The following is a 19,984-nucleotide window of genomic DNA, read 5'->3' as shown; positions in this document are numbered from 1 at the left end:
TTTTTTCATATAAGAGCTTTATTGTGATATTGTTCACACACCATGAAGTCCATCCATTTAAATGGTACAATTCAGCAGCTTTTAGCATATTCACAGTTGTGCAACAATTATTATTCCAGAACGTTTTCATCACATCAGAAAGACCAGTGGAAATGAATGACCTATCCACCCCTCCCCAGTGGTGGTTCTAAAGAAGTTTCTTGGCTATTCTTGACCATAAATTAACTTGTTACATTCCGTGAAAAATCTGGTAGGAATTCTAATCACAATTGCAATGAATCTGTCTATCAAAATAGGAAGAATTAATGTCTTTATGGCATAAACTTCTACCCATGAGTATATCTGGGACCCTATATTTTCATCTCTCCAGAGCCTGGCCCATGGGAAGTCCTCACTAATTGTTGGGCTTGTGAATGATGAGATTCTATACACCATTAGTTGCAACTGTAGCCTTTCACAGAAGAGAAAAGTAACCTCAGTGAAGCCAAGTGACTCTCTGATGGTCAGAAAGAGTGACAGCCAGTGTTGGAGTGATCCAGTGGACTTGGTGCTTGGAACCAAAATTCTTCAGCAGCTACAGCTAAGGGGATTACAGTATTCTTTTATTTTTTCTTAATGGCGTTGCTTTTATTTTTACTTATTTTTTTAAATTATTTTTTATTGAAGTGTAGTCAATTTACAATGTTAGTTTCAGGTGTACAGCAGAGATTCAGTTATAAACATATGCATATGTATATACATATGTTTTAGATTGTTTTTAGTACAACTCATTACAAGAAATTGAATATAGTTCCCTGTGCTATATAGTAGGTCCTTGTCATTTATTTTATATTTATTAACGTGTATCTGTTAATCCCCCCTTTCCTGCCTGCTAACAACAGTTGGCTTTCTATGTCCATGAGTCCATTTCTAGGAGCACCGTTTTTATTAGTAATATATGCTCTTTGGCTGCTTTCAGTTTCAGTAATTCCATCTGTGGGTGCTTTTCTTCTGGTGGCCTTTATGTGGTTTGTACACGTTGTAATAGAGGTCTGTATTTGGGAGAACTCCAGGCCTCATGTAGTCCCTGGTACAGAGTTCCCACTGAGTTGATGCTTGAACTGGGGAAAAAAACATAGTAAATGTTGGAATTTCCACTATGGTTGAGACTTCCAGGTTTCTATAACCTGTTTAGCCCACCTTAATATTGGCTGCACCCATACTTGGTAATTTGGTGGAATTTCATGGTATGGTGCTGTAGAGACAGGGCCTTTTATGCTTATTCTCTTTCCTTTTTCTAACACTCATTCTCCTGGGCCTCCCAGATCCTCCCCCAGCAGTGCCCAGGGCTGGCTTGGTGATGCGCTGAGGAAATATTTATTAATAAGGCCCTTTCCTCATCTCTTCTGAGCCTCCGTTTTTTTCCCTGCACAATGAGGGCTTAGACTAGATATGTGCTTTTCAGTTTCTTTTAAAGCCATGTTTCCTTTGAGAAACAGAAAATGCAAATCACTCCTCCCACCCCAACCCTTTAGATTTTGATACGGCCTCCAAGGAGTGACATAGCTCTTTGTGGAAAATTGATGTGATTGTGATTCCAGGTGGCACAGAAAAGACTCTTCAGAGATTAATTGCACGGAGAGGGCAGGAAAGGAGCAGTATGTCACACTTTCTAGTGTGAGCACTGGAGCAGTGGCTTGGATTTAAATACGGTGTCTGACGTGGCCTCTCTCTAATCATGTACAATGTGATAAACTTCTCCACCTCAGTTTTTCTTGATGTGTCAAGTTGGCGTGATAATATTTTAGGGCTTTTGTGAAACATTATACACATAATCCATTTGTGTTTCGGTAGAAATAAGACCTGCTAGGGATTCAGGGATTTGTTTAAAAAAAAACTATCTTGTCCATAGCACTCTGTCGGTGTGTATTTTGAATTTCCTGGAGGGTGAGGGTTGAGTCTAAAGTCCATCGTGGGACAGGTGGCCCATAGTTCTCTGTGCGCCAGATTGCCCCCTCCTCCCCAGTCCTCTTCCTCAGTCCAGGATTAAGTTCCCTAGTAGATTTACACAGAGGTCTTGTGGAAATGGCTTTTCATTTTATTGTTTCACCAAGAAGGGCTGCCATCATGATCTCTGTGGTCAGGTATTGAAGGGCTGCCATCATGATGTCTGGTCAGGTGAAGGCTATGCAATTGGGAGTTTCTATTTAATAAAAAGAAAAATATTACAAATAGAAAATTAGAACAAGGGTGATGACAGGAGCTCTTGGAAGTGGGCACCATTAGTTTTGTTAGCTTCAGGTGCAGTGGCCTCTTGCCACGAGGACCCATCCTCTTGCTCTGAAGTTGGAGGGACCAGTGGGTTCAGTGAGAATTTTAACTGAGTGTATCTCATGTGCTGGGCATTGTCCTATTTGTGCTGTGTGTTCCTTATTTGAGACAGTGAGCTCATTTAAACCTCAATAGCCTCTTTAAAAAATTAGACTTTTTATTTTGAGATGTAATGTAGATTCCCATGTAGTTGTAAGAGATAATATGGAGAGGGCCTATGGACTCTTTGCCCAGTTTTCCTTAATAGTTCCATCTTGCAAGTTTGGGGTACAATTCATTACTGACTCACTAACAATTTGAGGTTTGTGTTATTGCCCTCGTTTCTATTCATGATTAAACTGGGATTAAGAGAAGCACACAGGCCTGCCCAGGTCACACACATGGTTAGTGTAGAGACGGGTGGAACGTGGGCTTGGGATTTCCAGGCAGTACCATTATGATGGTCTGTGGCAGGGAGCAGCATTCACTTTGCTGGTTTATTCATTCATTCAACAAACATTGAGAAACCTCTGTGGGTCAGATGCTTTCATAGGGTTATCTGATTCTTCAGCAGTCCTGAGAATCAGGTAATGTTTATATTTTTTAATCTGAGAAAATTAGCTCTGAGAGGTTATAAACCCCCCAAAGGAAATATAGCTCATAAAGGAGCAATAGTAAATTTGTACAGTCACCCCTTTTTATGCAGGTGGTACCCTAGGCATTTTACATTTGCAAACTTCCGTAATCCAGATATATTCTTGTAAGGCAAAGATTTTTTTTTTTAATTGAAGTATAGTCAAGTTTACAATGTTGTGTCAATTGCACGGTGTTTTTTGAATTTTGAATTAAAAAATATTTTTTGAGGAGGGTAATTAGGTTTATTTATTTGTTTCATTTTTTAAAATGAGGTACTGGGGTTTGAACCCAGGACCTCGTACATGCTAAGCACGTGCTCTACCACTGAACTGTACCCTCCTCCCCAAGGCAAGTTTTCTTATCCATTATTCTGAAGCATAGGAGTTCAAATAAATTGGATAGAAATCCAGATCTTTTGATCCCACTGTAGTCCTTTTCTTTATATTCTGCTGAAGGAGGTTGGGGAAAGCAGTACTTTTGTTCATTTCCTTATTAAGCATTTTTGAGCAGTGACTTTGCATCAGGGCCTTGGTAGGTGCTTGGAAAGAGAAAACAAGAAATGACCCTTCTCTGCAGGGCAGGAAGCCTAGACCAAAATCTGGGTAATGTGATCTGACCTACGGTAGCCATGTGCAGACTCTGAGGACAAACTGTACCCACGGATTTGCTTGAAATTCCCTTGCCTTCTGGCTGGTACACACCAGGTCACCGCAACCCAGATGGGCCCGCAGCCCACAGCACAGTATATACCTCAATCTCCTCTCCCTTCTCGGCAAGGCCTGCAACATGAGCATCCCTGACTACGTGCAGTGTGCTGAGGACCACCAGAAACCCCGTGGTGTTCCAACCCGTGGGGATCATCTCAGAGGAGAGTTTCTTTTGCATCTATAAGTGAATCTCCTTGGTGAGTCAGATCAGCCCTTGCGGCTCCCAGTGGGCAATCTGTATCCACTACAGGCATCACTATGCGCCCAAGAATGGGTGGAACGTCTTCCAGACACACCGCAAGGTCGTGGGCCTTGTCACCATTACCGACTGCCTCTCGGCCAAGGCTTCGAGAAGCTCCACGTGCAGAGGAGCTGTATGGCACCACGCTCTATGACTCTCATCTCTTTGTCTTTGTGCTGCATGGGGAGGTAGCCGAGCAGCCGCGCACCGACGTGTCCTTCAATCTACGAGGACTGCAGGGTGGTGGAGAAGAGGATCGAGGACTTCACTGAGTCACTCTTCATATTGCCCAAGTCCAAGTGCCTGGACGGTGCATCCGACAAGTCTGGGGACAAGATCCTCCTGCTCTGCATCCCATTTGAGAAGGAGGACATCATGGGACTGGACACAGACAGCAGGTAAGTTTACCTGGAGGCCAGTCCACCCTGGCTGTGTGCCGGGTTTCTTCCATACATCCAGAAAGGGATCAGCAAGGAAGAGGAATCTCTTGTAGCCAAGGGTGGAGGGAGGTGCAGCCCGCCGGTTTACAGATATTTAAAAGTGAATCCGCCTTTGTTTCAGAGAGATCCTTTTAGGGTTAGTGTGGACACTTACTCCCGCTTTTCAGCCAGGACCCCTGGTGTGACCCCTGGAGTTGCTGTCCAATAGAGTAGCCACAGCCACTGATGCTAGGAGAGCTGGGGAGGAGGCTGCTCTGAGCTGAGATGTGCTGTAGGTCAAATGCACATCAGACGCTGAGACTTGTCTAGTAAAAAGAATGTAAACTATCTTGTCACTTCGTATATTGATTACATGTCAAAATGATAGTATTTTACATGCAGTAGGTTAAGTAAGATCTGTTCTTAAAATCAGTTTCTAGTATTTGTTTTTTGTTTGTTGGTTTGTTTCTTTGTTTACCGTTTTAAATGTGGCAACTGGGAAACTTTCTTTACATGGCTCTCATTTCATTTATGTTGGACAGCCTGTCTTGAGACAGTCTAATCCCTTTGCTTGTAGATGAGATGTTGAATCCCGAGAGGCAGAACGAGGTGCTGGTTAAGCTGGGGCTGGAGCCGGTGTCTCCTGCCTCCCAGGCCCAGCACCTCTTCGGCTCAGGCCCTCTCTTCCTGCCCGACAGCTAGCATGCCATGTTAGGACATCAGAATCACCGCCAGGGACCTCCGAATGAACTCCTTATTCAGGGAAAGGCGTATCACGGAGTATGGGAAAGAGCAGGGAACTGTTCATCCTCACTTTGTCCCTGTGATTAAGTCAACGGCCCCACTTTGTCTCGGAATTACAGACGAGCTCTTCTGGGCTGCCTACCCCTCCACCTTCTGCTCTGTTTCCCCGTGTATCTATCGTGCTGTCCCTCGTGCAGAAGAGGGTGAGATGCCTTTGCCGAGAGGTGGTCCCCCTTTGCTGGGGAGAGTGAGGGAAGCTGTGTGCCCCCGGCCTACGGCCTCGGGCCTTGAGTCCGGAGAGCGCTCATGGCGGTCCCACAGGTGACTGTCGGAGGACCTGGCACGGCTGCCGGGCCCACAGTGGAGGCGGTGCTCTGTGATTCTTGAACTTAACTAAGATCAGATTCTACTTTCTGGTTGTTGGTAAGTTGGAGGAGAAGATGCCAGAGAATTGATAAAAAGAATGTCCAGACCAGCCCTGTGAGTGATAGGCACAGGGGACCCGAGTCCCACGTGTGTGAGGTGCCTAGCGGGCTCTGGATGAATTTTCTGTTCCTCCCGGACATACCTCTATGGCTTAAGGCAGGGGCAAGGAATGTCGTGGCCTGTAGTTGTCCTCACAGGGCCCTGTGACCTTCATGACCACACTCCCCTTCTGCTCCTTGGAGATGAGTTGTCAGGTTTAGGAGCCTGGGCACTGCTGAAGGCATAGCTGCCAGCACTGTGCTACACTGAGGCTGGCTCCGTTCACCTCACATGTCACCTCCTGCTGAGCCCAGAGGCGTCAGTCAAGGTAGGTGCATAGGTGCAACATATGCAGAGACCACATTCTCCCCTTGGACAGACTGGTTGGTGAGCAGTGGAAGCCTAGAGCCCTGCCCCAGCCCTCAGGCCAGTGCCTCCTCTTTTGTCATAGGAGGCACTAGTGACATTTTTGCTCAGCAACTGCTTGGCTCTGAGTCTGCCGACCCACCAGAGAATGCCAGCTTGTTTTTGCCTTTTGAAGTCTGCCCTTGGGATTTGGCGGAGTAGCTGGATGTGTGCTTAGCCCATAGTGGTTGACACTGTCACCATTGTTTACCCAGAACCTCGTGTACCAGGCATGGCTCTCGGCATCAAAATACAGCAGCGCATTAAACCTCCCTCCTGGTGGGTCTGTCTGTTTTGGTACCATAAGGGCTCAGCCAGCATCTTAACGTCAGTGACATAACGTGGCCAGTGAGTTCGGGTCAAGCACGTTCTCCTCCAGTCACTTTTACTCCATTGTTGTTTTTACTATTCCACAGTCATTAATTTTTTAAACAATTCTTTGGTACAGGAACAGCCTAATTCTCTCCTGCTACTCTTGGTGGAAGTGAGTAAAACTGTCCAGCCTGAAATGCGACCACAATTTGTAGCTCAAAAGCTGCCTAGACCCATATAGGTGGAGTTTTGGTTAGGGGCGCTGACCACTTTGGGGTCCCCCGGCAGCACCGCTCCCCTCAGGCCCCTGCCTTCCCTGGAACAGGAGGTGAGGGTGGGTCTCACCGTCCCCGCATCCCTAGCCTCACACACTCACATAAATTCTTGTACATGCTGTCAAAATCATTTTTGTTCTTGTGTGTTTCTAATTTTCTCTTGTTCCTCTTTTCCTTTTTCTTTATTCTTTTTCTCTTGTACTGCCCAGTGAGCATGTTGTTGCGTCTGAAAATGTGGGCTGTGCACACCCTGCATTGGAAATAGCCAGATTGCCCTCCGTACTGTCTCCATCGCTTTAAAAAGTAAAAACTTAACAGCTGCCTTGATCCATGTATTATCCTAGTCATTTTTTATTTTCTAATTTTTTGGAATATTTGCTTTGTTAGCACATCACCCACTGGTGTTTGATACCTGTTAAAATCCTTGCTTTGAGGAACCTATATGATCCTCCTTATATTTGGTGACAAATGCGCCCTTATTAAATTTGTTTGATTGTTTTGAAGAAGTGAGATGCGAATTGATTTAGGCGGCTGCTGAGGGATTCTTTTCATGGAGTATTTAAACTTGCAAAGTAAAATTCTGCAGCATCTTGCTCGATTCCTGCTTGTACACAAACGTGCTCTGCACGCGGTTCCTGGCTGTCACTGTGTGACGTGCGTGATGGCACTTCCTGGCCGCCGGTCACTGGTGAGAAAGTGGCAGGCTCGGGGGTGAGCTGCTGCAGGGGACGCTGTTGGAGGAAGCAGTCACCGTTTTGTTATTTAATTTTTTTTTTTTTTTTGCATTCAACATCCCTGTGTCATTTACTTTACTTTGCCTTCATAAAGGGGCTGAGGGGGGTCTAAAATCCATGCCACTCTTTTGTTCCCTTTACGATGGTGGTTTTTCTGAGTATCAGGAAAACATGGCCTTCTCCTAAGTAACTGGCTCACCTGGATCTGGTTGACACAGGGACCGCCAAAGGGGACCGTAGCTTCCTCTCTGCTCCAGCCAGTGGGCATTCAGAGCCGGGTCTGTGCTTTGCCTCAGCAGCCGTGCAGGCCTCCCTGCCCCAGCCTTTACTTTTAACCCATGTTGGCAGTAAATAGCTGACTCCGTGTCTGTTGCAGCTGATGTCCACCACTGACGGCCATGTAGTTAGTTTGCGGTAGTGAGTCTCCAACACCCCAGTCAACCGTGAAGGAAGATGTTTTGGCCGACCTAGGACCTTGGATTCTCACCCCCACCGTGGTTCATCTCACTCGGTGGAAGGGTTTGGCCACCACCATCATGCTGACCATGAGGCCTTGTTTCTCCTTTCATGCTCTGGTCCAAATGTGGACACTTCATTTATCACTGAATTTGTCTCGCTTGAGACAGGCCATAATATCTGAATGAGTCCATCACATTCTGGGTGGGGAACAGAACAGAAGTAAGTGTCACAATTAGATGGAGTCTAGGCTGTCCGGGTTGGCAAATGCTGGCTGGGATCTGTGATGGCCGGGCTGTGCCCTGGACACAGGCCTTTCCTGTGGCTCCCGAGAGCCCAGGGGTTGGAGTGAGAACAGCCTTGCCTGGGTTCCTCCATCCTCATCTGCTCACTGGCAAGTGTGTCTGCTAATTAGGAGCTCCCCCAGACCTCGGGCCCTTCAAAGCTCAGACCACGGGAGAACCTTGAGTCCCTTCTCCTGGTCCTCCTTTGTGAGAATCCAGTGCCTTCTGAGGTGACCCGTGACAGGATATGCCTCCCCCTCCAGGGAGCACCCTACGGAGGACTGTTAGTCAGTGTACCATGCTGTGAACTTGGGGGGTTACGGCCATGGTTCCTGTAGAACCACACTTGAGATGGGCTTAGCGACGGAAATAATAGGACTGATTCCAGGGCAGGGCTTAGGGGAGGGAACCGTGGAAATTGAATTTGACCTCAAACACATAGGTGGGTGCTGGGGCTGTTACTAAAATGGGGAGTCTGGGAGGTACCTGCCAGGAATCGAATTCCAGAGTAAATTGTGAACATGAAGCATTTTTAAGATGCCATTTGTCATCCAAGTTAGGACTTCAAAGAGGCACTCGTGTCTATGAGATTGTGGCTCAGGTGAAGGAGCCGGACTAAAGATACACGTTGGGAGTCGTCATTCTTAGCTGGTGTTCACAGCCTTGCATGTGAATTAGATCATCTCGAGAGCTGCAGACTGAGGCTGGGGGGGCAGGGCTGTGCCTGGGTTGGAGGAAAGCCCAGACCATGCAGCTTTGGTGTGTCAGTCAGCGGCATTTGCGATTTTCAGTCTAATGCCATTTATCTTTAAGGGGCCGGGGGGTGTGCAGGGACAGCCAGGAAGAAATCTGAAGGGAGGGTCGTGGCCACGTGTGTGTCTTGGGAAGATGCAGAGTCTGCAGGGTCCTGGAGGGTAGACTTCTTAGAAGCTGGAGTTGGAGTGGAAGTGGAGTGGAGTGGAAATTCAATTTCCACTGTTCCCTCACACTCACCTGTGAGGGAGGGGGGAGTCCTTGGGAGTCCCCACCCTACTGGACTCGCTTTCCCATGAACAGAAGGCAATCATACAGAGTATCTGTGTTGAGAAGGGATGGGTGCTGGGAGGGGAGCCAACCTGGAGAATGGTGCTTGGAAAGTTCTGGAATAGTCTCCCTGGAAAATAGAGTTAAAAATACCCAGAATCTTAAGAACATTGATAGTGACTGGGGAGGAGGCAGTTTTTCTGGCCTCCTGAGGGTAAGTCATGTATCCGGGGATACACAGAAGAATCGGGCAGTCTGTTCCGTGGTCTTGATCCTTACCGGGGGAACAGTGCAAGTTTAAAGGGGGAGAAGGGCAGCGGAGGGAAAGTAGCCAGGCCCCGTGTCAGGTACCAGTCGGCCGCCCTACTTGCGTGTTGCATTCACATCCATGCCTCCCAGGTGGGCGATGGCAGCCCCCTTTTGCAGATCGGGAAGCCTTCTCAGAGGGTTAAGGAATTGGTCCGTTTAGTGGCTAGTAAATGCTGTAGCAGAATTCAAGCAGGGCCTTGTCAGACTTCAAGGGCATGTTGTCTCTACTAATTCCGGTACCTCCCTGTTGTACCTGGAATGGTGAATTGGATCAGTTTTGGAGCCTTTCAGAAAAAGGGCGATTTAAGTGCCTCAGGACTGTTTCACAAAGCTCAGCGTTCTTTGATTTTTCTGAAGCACCGCAGTGCTTTTCACCCCACAGATGTTAGGTTTTACTCCTTTGTCGATGACGTGGTTGCAAATGACGTACAGGTGCAAAACCAGACTTAGCAGCTTCTGAAGGGAAACTCTCCAGTTCTCCCTTGATCGGCTTTCTTCCACGGGATGTAAATGTGCTGCAGCTTAGGCCTGAGATTTACTTATGGAGTGAGGGTTTAATATCCAAAGTTAGCATAAAATGGTCAGATGAAGAAAATCGACGTTGACAATTTATTTTTGAGTTTCATTAGTCAAGATATACTATCAGTTAATGACCCATATAGGAAATGAAATTGAGTACAGAACATTGCATTTCTTATTTTCTATTTAGAGTTCTCTTACAGAATAAGGTTGCCTGCTTTGGAACATCAGCTCCACCACCAGGGTGCCTGTCAGTGTGTTGGTGTGAATGCATTTACACAGTGAATGTGATCTGGGCTTCCTCAGCCCCAAACACTCCAGTGCAGAATCACGGGCTGTAGCCACCTCTTGGTCACGCAAATACTTCTAAAATTATATGATGCCAGAAAAGAAGGAAGAGAGAGAGAGAGAGATTGCCTTTATCAAAGTTCCTTTCAATTCTAACTGCAAACTGTTGTTGAGCAGCTCTGGTTTCCTTTGGATATGAATATATACATTTCTTTGCATGTAATCTGGGTTTTGGACTAGAACACCAAGTTCTTGCTGTCCACAAGCCACAAAAATAGTAGCCAAATTGCACCCGTGTGAAATAGTTTATACTTTTTCCTGAGAAAGTATCCTTGAATTTGGGACTTGGGCTGTGATTTTTGCTTTTTGCTTCCCCCACCCCTCTTGTAATCTCTCACTCCTTCCCAAGTGGCCCCCAAGAGCTCGTGGTCTCAAAGGAGCGGGCAAACACCCAGTTGGTCACCATGTACTGCTGCTATAGATGGAGCTGAACCAAGACCTAAAGGACATTATCAGAGAGGACTTCCTGGAAGAAATGGACTCTACATTCATTTGTGAGGACAGAGTAAGAGTCAGCCAGGAGAAGTAGTCAAGAATGTGGCTCAGGTGGCAGGTGCAGCCCAGGCAGAGGCCTGGAGGCTTTTGGCGTGGGGAAAAGGGGAGAGTGCCCTGTGTGTCCAGGGTGGAAGGTGCCCCTGCTGGTGAGGACACTGGAGAGAGTCCGGGATGGAGGGCTCTGGAAGAGCTTGGGTTTTACTAGAACTGACAGAGTAGGCAGTGAAGGGTGTCATCAGAAAGTGACCCTCAGGAAAGGTACTTCTGGTTTTGCTTCTGATATTCTACAGACAGAAGGGTCGGGACGGGCGAGAGTAGGTATGTCTGTCCCTTTGAGACCCACCCCGTCATTCATTTATTCATAACACGCTCACTTCTGAGTGTCTAGGGGAGAGAGGGTGGAGCCACATTAGTAAGCAAAATGTATTTGCTTCTTGTGAGCTTAGCATTGTCAGAAGTTGACTTAGCCTAGAATGTTCTAGGAATATAGGAACAAATTGTGGAAGTTGGAGAGAGGGAAGGCTTCCTTGGGAAACAGTCAAAATGAGCCTGGAGACAAGTGGGAAGTAGGAGCAAGTCAGGGGGCCCCTGAGGTCACTGGGGACCTGTGTACTGAGGTGAGGCTGGGCGAGCAGTGTCTGGGGTGGGGCTAGAATTCCACCAGGGAGCCTCTGAAGGGTTTGAAGTGGGGGTGATGTAATCAAATTTGTGATTTGGGAAGACTGCCGTGGCTCTGTGTGTGTGTGTGTGTAGCAGGGAAGAGGGGAAGTGTGCCACCAACGGGGAGGTCATTAGAAGACCATTCACAGGCTGGGAGAGGGGCATCGGGACTGCTTGGGTACGGCAGGGGCAGTGTGGATGCCGGATTTCCTTATGGGGAGGGCTTGTTAGCGGGGCGACCCTAGAGGCGACTTTTGGCTGGAAGAAAACAGATGGAGGCTGCCAGGTGGACTTTCCTCTTCTCACCTTCCCTGCCTTGTGTGATGATCTTAGCTCAGCCAACTTTTGGAAAAGAAGAGCTAAGTTCCAGGGTAGCCCAGGACTTTCTTGAGCTCGTTCGAGTGAGATCTGATAGGATTTAGGTTTGTGTTCAGATCTGCATGTTCACTTAGCTAGAAACGTCCCGTCATTTCGATTTCTATAGGGGTTTTTATTCTTGATAAAGATTGCTTTCTTGGTGAGAGGAAATTTAATACAGCTGTTGGCTTTCTCAAAAAAATCATATCTTTTAAGAACTTTAATATTCAAAACAATAGGAATATATAAAAATGTTAAAGTAAGGCTTTGGTGTAGTTTCTTTGCTTTCTGAGCTAATGCGGAGTTAGAGCCTTTGCATTACTTAAGACCACATACTTGTCAGTATTTAAAGAGCTGTTAGTGAGCGCCCCAGGCCCCACCGCTCAAAACATCATTAAAGTTTGCTCTGAAATAGTGAGGTCATAAAGGTCTTATTTGCAGAAACCAAACAGTTGGTTTATAATACGCAGCATAGCTCCATTTATAAAATAATAATAGGTTCAAAATTAAGAAAGTGGAGGATAATTGATTTTTTTTTTAAAGCTGAAACATAAACTTTCTTGTGCTAATGTTGCAACTGGAAATTTTGAAAAGAAAAATCCTACTGTAATATCATCTACGTGGAATACATATATGACTTTCACGTTTGAAAAGTAACTGCGCGGTGGTTTTTGAAGTCAGGAGCACTCCAGCTCAGATACTGGCAGTGAGGGTTGCTGGTTTTTAATGGAAGGGCCTAAATTTGCCTTCTTACCTTTTTTTTTTTTTTTTTTTTTTTTTTTTTTTTGTAGTGAAAGGGTTGAGTAGTGCTTTGCCAGCATGATTTTGGGGCAATTTGAGGGCAGATGTCGTGTACCAGCAGTGAGATATTTCCATGCATTTTATTTTCCGGACATCACCAGGGCACATGTGGGGTTTGTGCCTGCAGGCTGGAATGCTGCTAGACTCCCTGATCCATCACCGTTATGTCCTGGAGCTGCTCCGGTCGGTGAATGATTTTCTGTGGCTTGGAGGTAATGTGGTCTGATGCAGATGAGCAGATGTGCAGTTAAAGTGCTATTACTTGAAATAAGAGTAACCTAGAAACATAGCTCTAACAATACAGGATGAGGGAGAATTGGCTGAGCTGCTTGCAGTGGGGAGTATTCTCAGGTGACTCCCTCACCGTGATTCTTGCCAATATCCGCCCCAGCCCTGCACGGTAGTCCTGCCGAAGCAAGCATGCTCTTTGCTCAGAAACGCACTGAATTTCCTTGTGCCTCTGTTGGCTTGTTTTTTGAAAGCACGTCTTGCCTTTTGCTTAAATGCCATCCATGCTAGTCACTTCTTACACTCATTCTACTGGACTTCGTCCATACATAGCTGCTGAATGGATGAACAGAATGTAGTATCTCCATGTAGTGGAACATTATTCAGACGTAAGAGTGACAAAAAAAGAAAAAACAAATAAAGAGGAAAATGAAAAAGGCCACCTGTTCTGGGAACTCCTCCCTGACTGTTCAACCCACCCTTTTCCCTTTGAAACCCAATCACTTATGCTCCGCTGTACTCTTTTTGATAGTACTTACTACCTTCTAATAAACTTTGTTTTCAAAAAAAAAAAAAAGAGAGAGAGAGAGAGAGAGATGCTGATACCACTTCAAAATGGACAAGCCTTGAGAACAACATTTTAAGTGAAAGGAAGCAGACACAAACGGCCACATATTGCTGATTTCAGTGATCTGAAATGCCCAGAAAAAGCACATGCAGAGGCAGAGAGCAGGTGATGGTTAGAAGGGGCTGGGTGGAGGGGGATTAGGGAGTGACTGTTAGTGACAGGAGGTTTCTTCTGGGGTGATGAAGTGTTCAGGAAATAGATGGTGGTGAGGGCTGCACAACTGTGAGTGTGCAGAAGACTGCTGAGCTCTGTCTCTGGGAGTGCCTGTTGTTGGGGGCAGCTTTATTTTGTTCTCAACCTGCAATGAGAAGAGTCATCTGCTGCTGTGGCCGTTCTACTCCCGTGAGTGGTGAGGGTCAGAGACTTTGTAGAGTCATGTTTCTTTTTTGCCCCTTGCTGAGTGTAGGCAAAAAAGGTTTAAGCCTGAGAAAGTGCTCCATCTGCAGAAATGTCTTTTAGTTTCGCATGGTGTAAAAATCTTGAGAGCTTTTTAATCGTTGAGGACAGCCTGTGGGGGGAAACAGCCCGTGAAGCCTGGGTGAGACTGGGAAGAGCCGCGCTTCCCTCCCAGACACGGGTGGGGACTTCACCCCCGTTCAGGCAGTGAAGGGCCCAGACCCGTGAGCGGAGTTGACACTCGTGAATATTTATGTGTATCCGCTGCTTCATCTTGGATATTAATTTCAAGCTGAGTCAGTTTGTGGCGGCAGCCTCATCGTACATCAGGAATTTACAGTATCTGCTCTTTGAGGTGAAGACCTGACAGACTTGACTATTTAACAGTCTCCCTTGAATTGATATCTCAGATTCCTTTGTCAAAAGCAAAACAGCAGAAATACAGACGTCCTTTAATGCCAATGTGACCTGGAACGGCTTTAGTCTCTGTGCCTCAGTGGCCTTATCTGCGGGTGGGGAAGATGATAACAGTGCTTCCCTCAGAGGGGCTGGTGAGGGGAGAGTGAGAAGCACAAATGGAGGACTTACACGAGATGATCATGAATGACCTAATTTAGTGCTCTCAGCCTGGTCAGGCCTCAGGAGCAGAGATGTCAGAACAGAGCAGTCCTAGCGGGAGCTCGATCCGTGTTGGCAGGTGTTACGATCAGTATCACCTCTGTGGGTTATCAGGTAGTTTTAAGACTTGGTAATATGAATTCATGAATAATGTTAGAAGACTAGACATCTCAGATCCAGTTTACATTGTTCTCAAGATTTCCTCTGAGAAATGGATGTTTTCTCCCCATCTTAAATCTGAGATGAGTCTCTAAAAAGTTCTGTATTCCTCCATCTTTTTGCTTTAATTCGCCATTTCTTAAAAAACAAAGTTTTTAAATGGAGTTAATGGGGACTGAACTGAGGGCCTCATGCTTGCTAAGCACATACTCTCCCAAATGAGGTATAATCTCCCAAATGATTTTTTTTTTTAATTTACTTTCTTAGTATTCAGAGGTTAGAGGCCTCTAATTCTTTTTCTGGAGACTTGTCCATGAACCTGTAAATCTATAATTAATGGACAAAACTTGGTTTATTAAAAACATCAATAGAATATTCTGCAATCCATCCAAAAGGAAATGCTCATTGATTTAAAATGTTTCTCCTTTAAGGTGATTTCTCCTTTTTGGTCTAGCTTAATTTATTAACAGCCATCCTCATCATCATAATGACCAAACTCGCTCTGAGTGGACACCTACCTAAGACTAAAATGCTTTCCTCACGTTTTACTTCATAGCAGGTGTTTGAGGGTAGGTATCAATGTCTCCTTTTTTGCAGCTGAGGGATTGAGAGATGGAGCAGCTTGTCCCAAATCACACGCAGCTGGCGGTGGCTAGCTCGGTGCGGGAACCCAGGCTGCACAGGATGCATTCTTAATTGCTCCTCTAATCAGCCTCCCGTTGAGTGGTTACCCGAACTCCTGTGACTCCATAAATGGCCGATTTTAGTGATCTCAGCCTTATGAGGCCTTCAAAGGAGAGACACAAGTGAGAATGTGAGACAGAGTGGCATAAATTAAAATTGTACATTTTCACAAATGTTTAATTCTCAGGTAATTACAAAAAAAAGTTAATTTTTTTATTTTAGTGCTCTGTAAGCACTAAAAACAAAACATTAAAAACAATTATAGTGCCAAAGAGAAGTGGGCTTTGAAAGTCCAACCAGTGTTAATGATGTTACTTGTTTTTCTCTAGTGGCCCTTATTGACAGAAATACTTACAAAGACTGAATTCGTTTTATGTAGTCTTAATATGGAAGAAAAGATTGTCAGTGAATATTGTAAGTAAAATCTTTACTCTTTTCTTTCCTGATGGTGAATATGTAAGTTGTTTTCATGGCTTAAGTACATTTCCTTATTTGTGAAATTTGAGTAATATCGTTTAACTTGTCTGACTGTGAGAGTTAGACGCCTTGTATACAAAGAACCCAAGAGGTGCTTAATAAATATGTGCTGTCAGAATGACAGATATTTTAGAAGGATCAACTCAGAATACTAAAGAGTGTCGCTTATTTCTGATGCATATTCAATATGTATATATATATATTTGAATATGATTTAAAGTAACAAGGATTCATTTTTTTTTTTTAGTGTAGTATGAAGTTTTAATGAAATCTGTATCATTCTAGTGAGACAGGGACTAGTTACATTGCCTTAATCAGACGACCTTGAATATTATTTACACAGAATATGTATTGTTACAACTCAGAATTCATGTTGCCGTGTAACCATCCGCTCAGACATTTAAATTCGTGGGATTCTGACCAGATTCATGAAGTTTAGTAAAATCCACATTGATCATTTTCAGGGAATAAGCTTCTCTCTTTTGTGATTAAACAAAATTTTGATTTTTTTTTCCTGCATTCTTAACAGGTTTAAAATATCAAAACATTGATTTAACACGTCACTTTTTTAATAGAGAGAATAAAGCTCATGCTGTTTTATTATGTAAATAAATGTTTTTGTATTTCATCAAACTTGTATGATATCCTGGCTCTTTGAGAATTATTTTGCAAGATACTTAGATAACCTACTGTTGGAAAAATACAAAAGTGACTTTTATGAATATAGGCCTAGTACAGATCTGTTGGTTTATGATGAGGCCTAGGAGAGCTTTGCTGCCAATTGTAGAAGGACAGAACCCATGTCTCAGTTTCCCCTCCTGTAAAATGAAGTGGCTGGACTGGATTCTTTCCTCTTCTAAGATGAGTTTCCATGAACCTATGTCTTTTGTTTATATTCAGGAGTATTAGCAATATCAGATTAAATACTGAATACCCCTCCCTTCCCCCGAAGCAAAGTGCAGTATGTGCTACATAAGCTTTTAGTTATCTGATTCTCTTTTCTGATCCTGCAGGCAATTTTTGTGTTGCATCTTTCCCGGCAACCTGGAAGGTCATTTTAGCCATAGGTGGCGCTGTTGCACCTTCTTACAGTCTTAATTTTCCTGTTTGTAAAAGAAGGCTTAAACAACGTTATTTTATTTTAATTCCTTTGCTTAATGCTTCAGAATAGCATAATGTCCATTATGTCTGTCTACCTGGAAAAATTATTCTGCTTGTATTTTAGTTTTATTCTGTCATCTCGCTATGAACATTTCAGACTTGCTGTGTAAACAATGGCAAAATCGGTCTTTTCTTCCAGTGTTAGAAGCCAGTGAGCCGGGATTTTATAAAACAGCTAGAAGCGGCCTCTGGAGCACCTTAAAGCTGAAAAGTGTATTGAGTTCCCTGAGTATTGACTCCGCCGCTGTGTGTTAATTGGTGGTAGGAGATTTGGTACATATACGAAGGGGTGTAGTTTTTTGACTTGGGTTTGCGTGCACATGCTGCCACTGAGCCACGTGAGCCTGAGTCAGTTCATTTTGAGTTTTTCCCTCGTCTGTGAGATGGGGACATTCGTATCTGCTTTGTAGAATTGTGAGAATTAGAAATTATGTAAAGTGTTTACCACAGTGGGTATGTCAAGAGGGCTCATAAACTTTAGCTGCTGTTTTGTGTGAAGCCATCATTTGAGAGTCTTTGGCAATTACTAAGAAACAGGAAAATAAGAAAAGCTGGTTTTATTCTGAAAGATATTTGAGGAGGTTCCATAGTTCCTATACCCATAATTAAGCATCAACAGAGTCAGGACCGTAACACAGTCGCCCTGAACCAACGTTAAGCCACAGAATTTTTTGTTACTTCATATATTTTGGGGCTTAAGGGGATCCAATACTTATGCACATGTTGTCTCCAGCAGCCAACTGAGAGATGACACAAAAGATTAGGCAGGCGATAAATGTCTTATTTGTTACTGATGAAGCCACGTTCTCCATGAACTTCAGGGCTGTCGGAAAATGCGTGTCATGATACTGTGTCCCAGAATTAGAGACTCACCCTGTCCCATGTAGCTCTGTGCCACAGCGAGCCCTCCCTTGAGAGGACCTGCCCGTTCATGCACAAGGCTGTCCTGCCATGGAGCTAAGCATCCCAAGTGCTTCCCAATGGTGATCAACACTGGAGGGATAGGAAGGGTTTCAAATGCCCTGCTTGTCTCCCCGGACTCACACCTCACTCTGTTAGTGTGACGAGGGATAGCTGTGGGCCAGGGGCCAGGGGTGTGAATGGAGAAGCACTCTCCATGGCCCAGAGGAGTGGTTAGGAGGCATTCCCTCCCTAGGTTTAAACAGGTGGTGGGATGGAAGAGAAGGGTGCTCCCCAAGAGTTTATAAAAGGAGAAATAAGGATTTTCTTTGGGACTTAGACTAGCCAGGAAACACATAAGATGATTAGAAGGGAGACTTGTAAATCACTTTGATATTAAGTTGACATTTGTTGAACACCCAAAATGTGCTACATTCTTTTCTGAGAGTTTTACAGAAATGAATCCTTCAATCTTCTCAACAAGCGAGTAAGGAAGATTTGATCGTTATCCCAGTTTTACAGTGTGGAAATTGAGGCACACAGAGGGTAAGTAAGTTGGCCAAAATCACAGAACTAGTAAGTGGCAGAGCTGGTATTTAAACCCTGGCTGTCTGGTTTGAGGCTCCCAGAGATGGGCTTTGGGTGTTTAGCGTTATCTGCATCCCTAAATCTCTGTACCTCTGTACATCAGTTAGCCCAGAAAGGACAGGGAAAGGAGAGTTACACAGATGCTCATAGTCGTGTCTCAGCCACTGTCCACAGAGAGTGCACCGTGATTGGCGTTATTTGTTTTCCAGGCCGTAGATCAGTTCTTATAACAGAAATTTAGTCCATTGAGTTAATCTAGAAACCCTTCCTGCTCTGTTTCTGTCCATGCTTGCCATGTGACTGCCTCCCTGTGATTGGGCTGTGGAGGAGAAAATGTACTCATTGTTGAACTCTGATATTTCAGTCTGATTCATAGTTTCACGTCTTCTGTAACATTAATAAGTTAAGTTTCTGGTTTTCTTTCATCAGTGTGTCATGAGTTTGGTTAATGTGAAACAAGTCCATGGGAGCACAGGGGTGCTGACGGTATAATTTCTGAGCACGTTGTGGCACTTCTACCCATGCAGACCTGGCGGGAGTATGTCCGCCTTCCTCACTGATTTCCCCCAACAGCAGGGTCCTCTCCCACCCCCGGATGTGAGGCTGGGAGCTCTCTGAGTAGGCCAGTCAGAGGCCAAGTCCACCAATCAGAAAATGATGAAGTACCTGGAAGTGGTTTTAATAGAAGAAAAGGGCTTCCAGGTAGTCCGATGGACTGTTCGAGTCCGTTTGGTGAAAAGCTGTCCAGTGTCTGTGGTTGAGGTGCTTCTTTGCTGTTGAAAAGTCTGGATTATATGAAGGGATTTTAAAAAGCAGAAAGGAGTGATTTCAGGTGGTACGTCCACACCGGTGAGAAGTGATGGATGACCACCTGTGTGAGGCATAGACAGAGTCTTACAAACTTCGTAAAATAACTTTAAAAGCTCTTCCATCTGAGTGCACTTCATATGGGGTCCAGTTCATCACTGGTCACCCTGAGAGGGCAAATAATTGATGATGGCAGAAAGGACACGGAGGCATCAAAAAGGTCTCAGTCATTTTCCCTTTTTAAAGGATGTGGCACAGTGTAATATATTTGAGCTGGTTTTTCACTGAACAATTTTTAGTGTTTTCTGGGACTCCCCAGTGCCCCAAGGTTCCATGCAGCTGGATGTCCCCTCAGAGCAGCTCTGTCAGCGCTTGCCCTTGGCTGACGTGGTGTCACGGGTAGCAGGACGGTCAGCGTCCCCGGATCTTCCGAGCTCCGTCTCCTCATCCGCAGTGCCAGGTTTCTCATCCGTGTCTAATTAGGGTTGTTGAGAATCACACGTGATGGTTCAGGTGTGATTTGTGATTGTCTCTGTGATTGGCATATAGTCAATATTTGATAGAAACACTTGTTTTTTTAGTATAATTGTAGCACCTAGATTGCAGTGCTTTTTAGTCTGCTTTTTTTTTTATAACTTTATTCTTATTTTTAAATATGCACTTATTTTTATTTATTTTTTTAGAGGTACTGGGGACTGAAGCCAGGACATTGTGCATGCTTAGCAGTTGATCTACAACTGAGTAATACACACCCTCCTTGTCTGCACTTGAAAATAAATATTGCAATACACAAAATAGCTCTTAAAAACTATCATGGGACCTAGTCTCTGTATAGACAGTTGAACACGTATGCTTTTTC

At 44.8% G+C, this 19,984-nt stretch overlaps 1 protein-coding gene across 1 annotated transcript in view; it reads left to right on the top strand.

Moving 5' to 3' along the window:
• Nucleotides 1-19,984, top strand: part of LOC141579801 (uncharacterized) — a 110,903-nt gene that overhangs the window by 49,044 nt on the left and 41,875 nt on the right. The window contains exon 6 of the mRNA XM_074378633.1: nucleotides 4,066-4,271. Within this exon, the coding sequence (XP_074234734.1) occupies nucleotides 4,066-4,271 (206 nt within the window). The remainder of the gene's footprint in view (nucleotides 1-4,065; nucleotides 4,272-19,984) is intronic.

This window comes from Camelus bactrianus, chromosome 14 (genome assembly GCF_048773025.1).
Source record: "Camelus bactrianus isolate YW-2024 breed Bactrian camel chromosome 14, ASM4877302v1, whole genome shotgun sequence".
NCBI lineage: Eukaryota > Metazoa > Chordata > Mammalia > Artiodactyla > Camelidae > Camelus > Camelus bactrianus.
The sequence above is the reverse complement of the archived record's forward strand: the minus strand, read 5'-3'. Positions and strand labels throughout refer to the sequence as shown.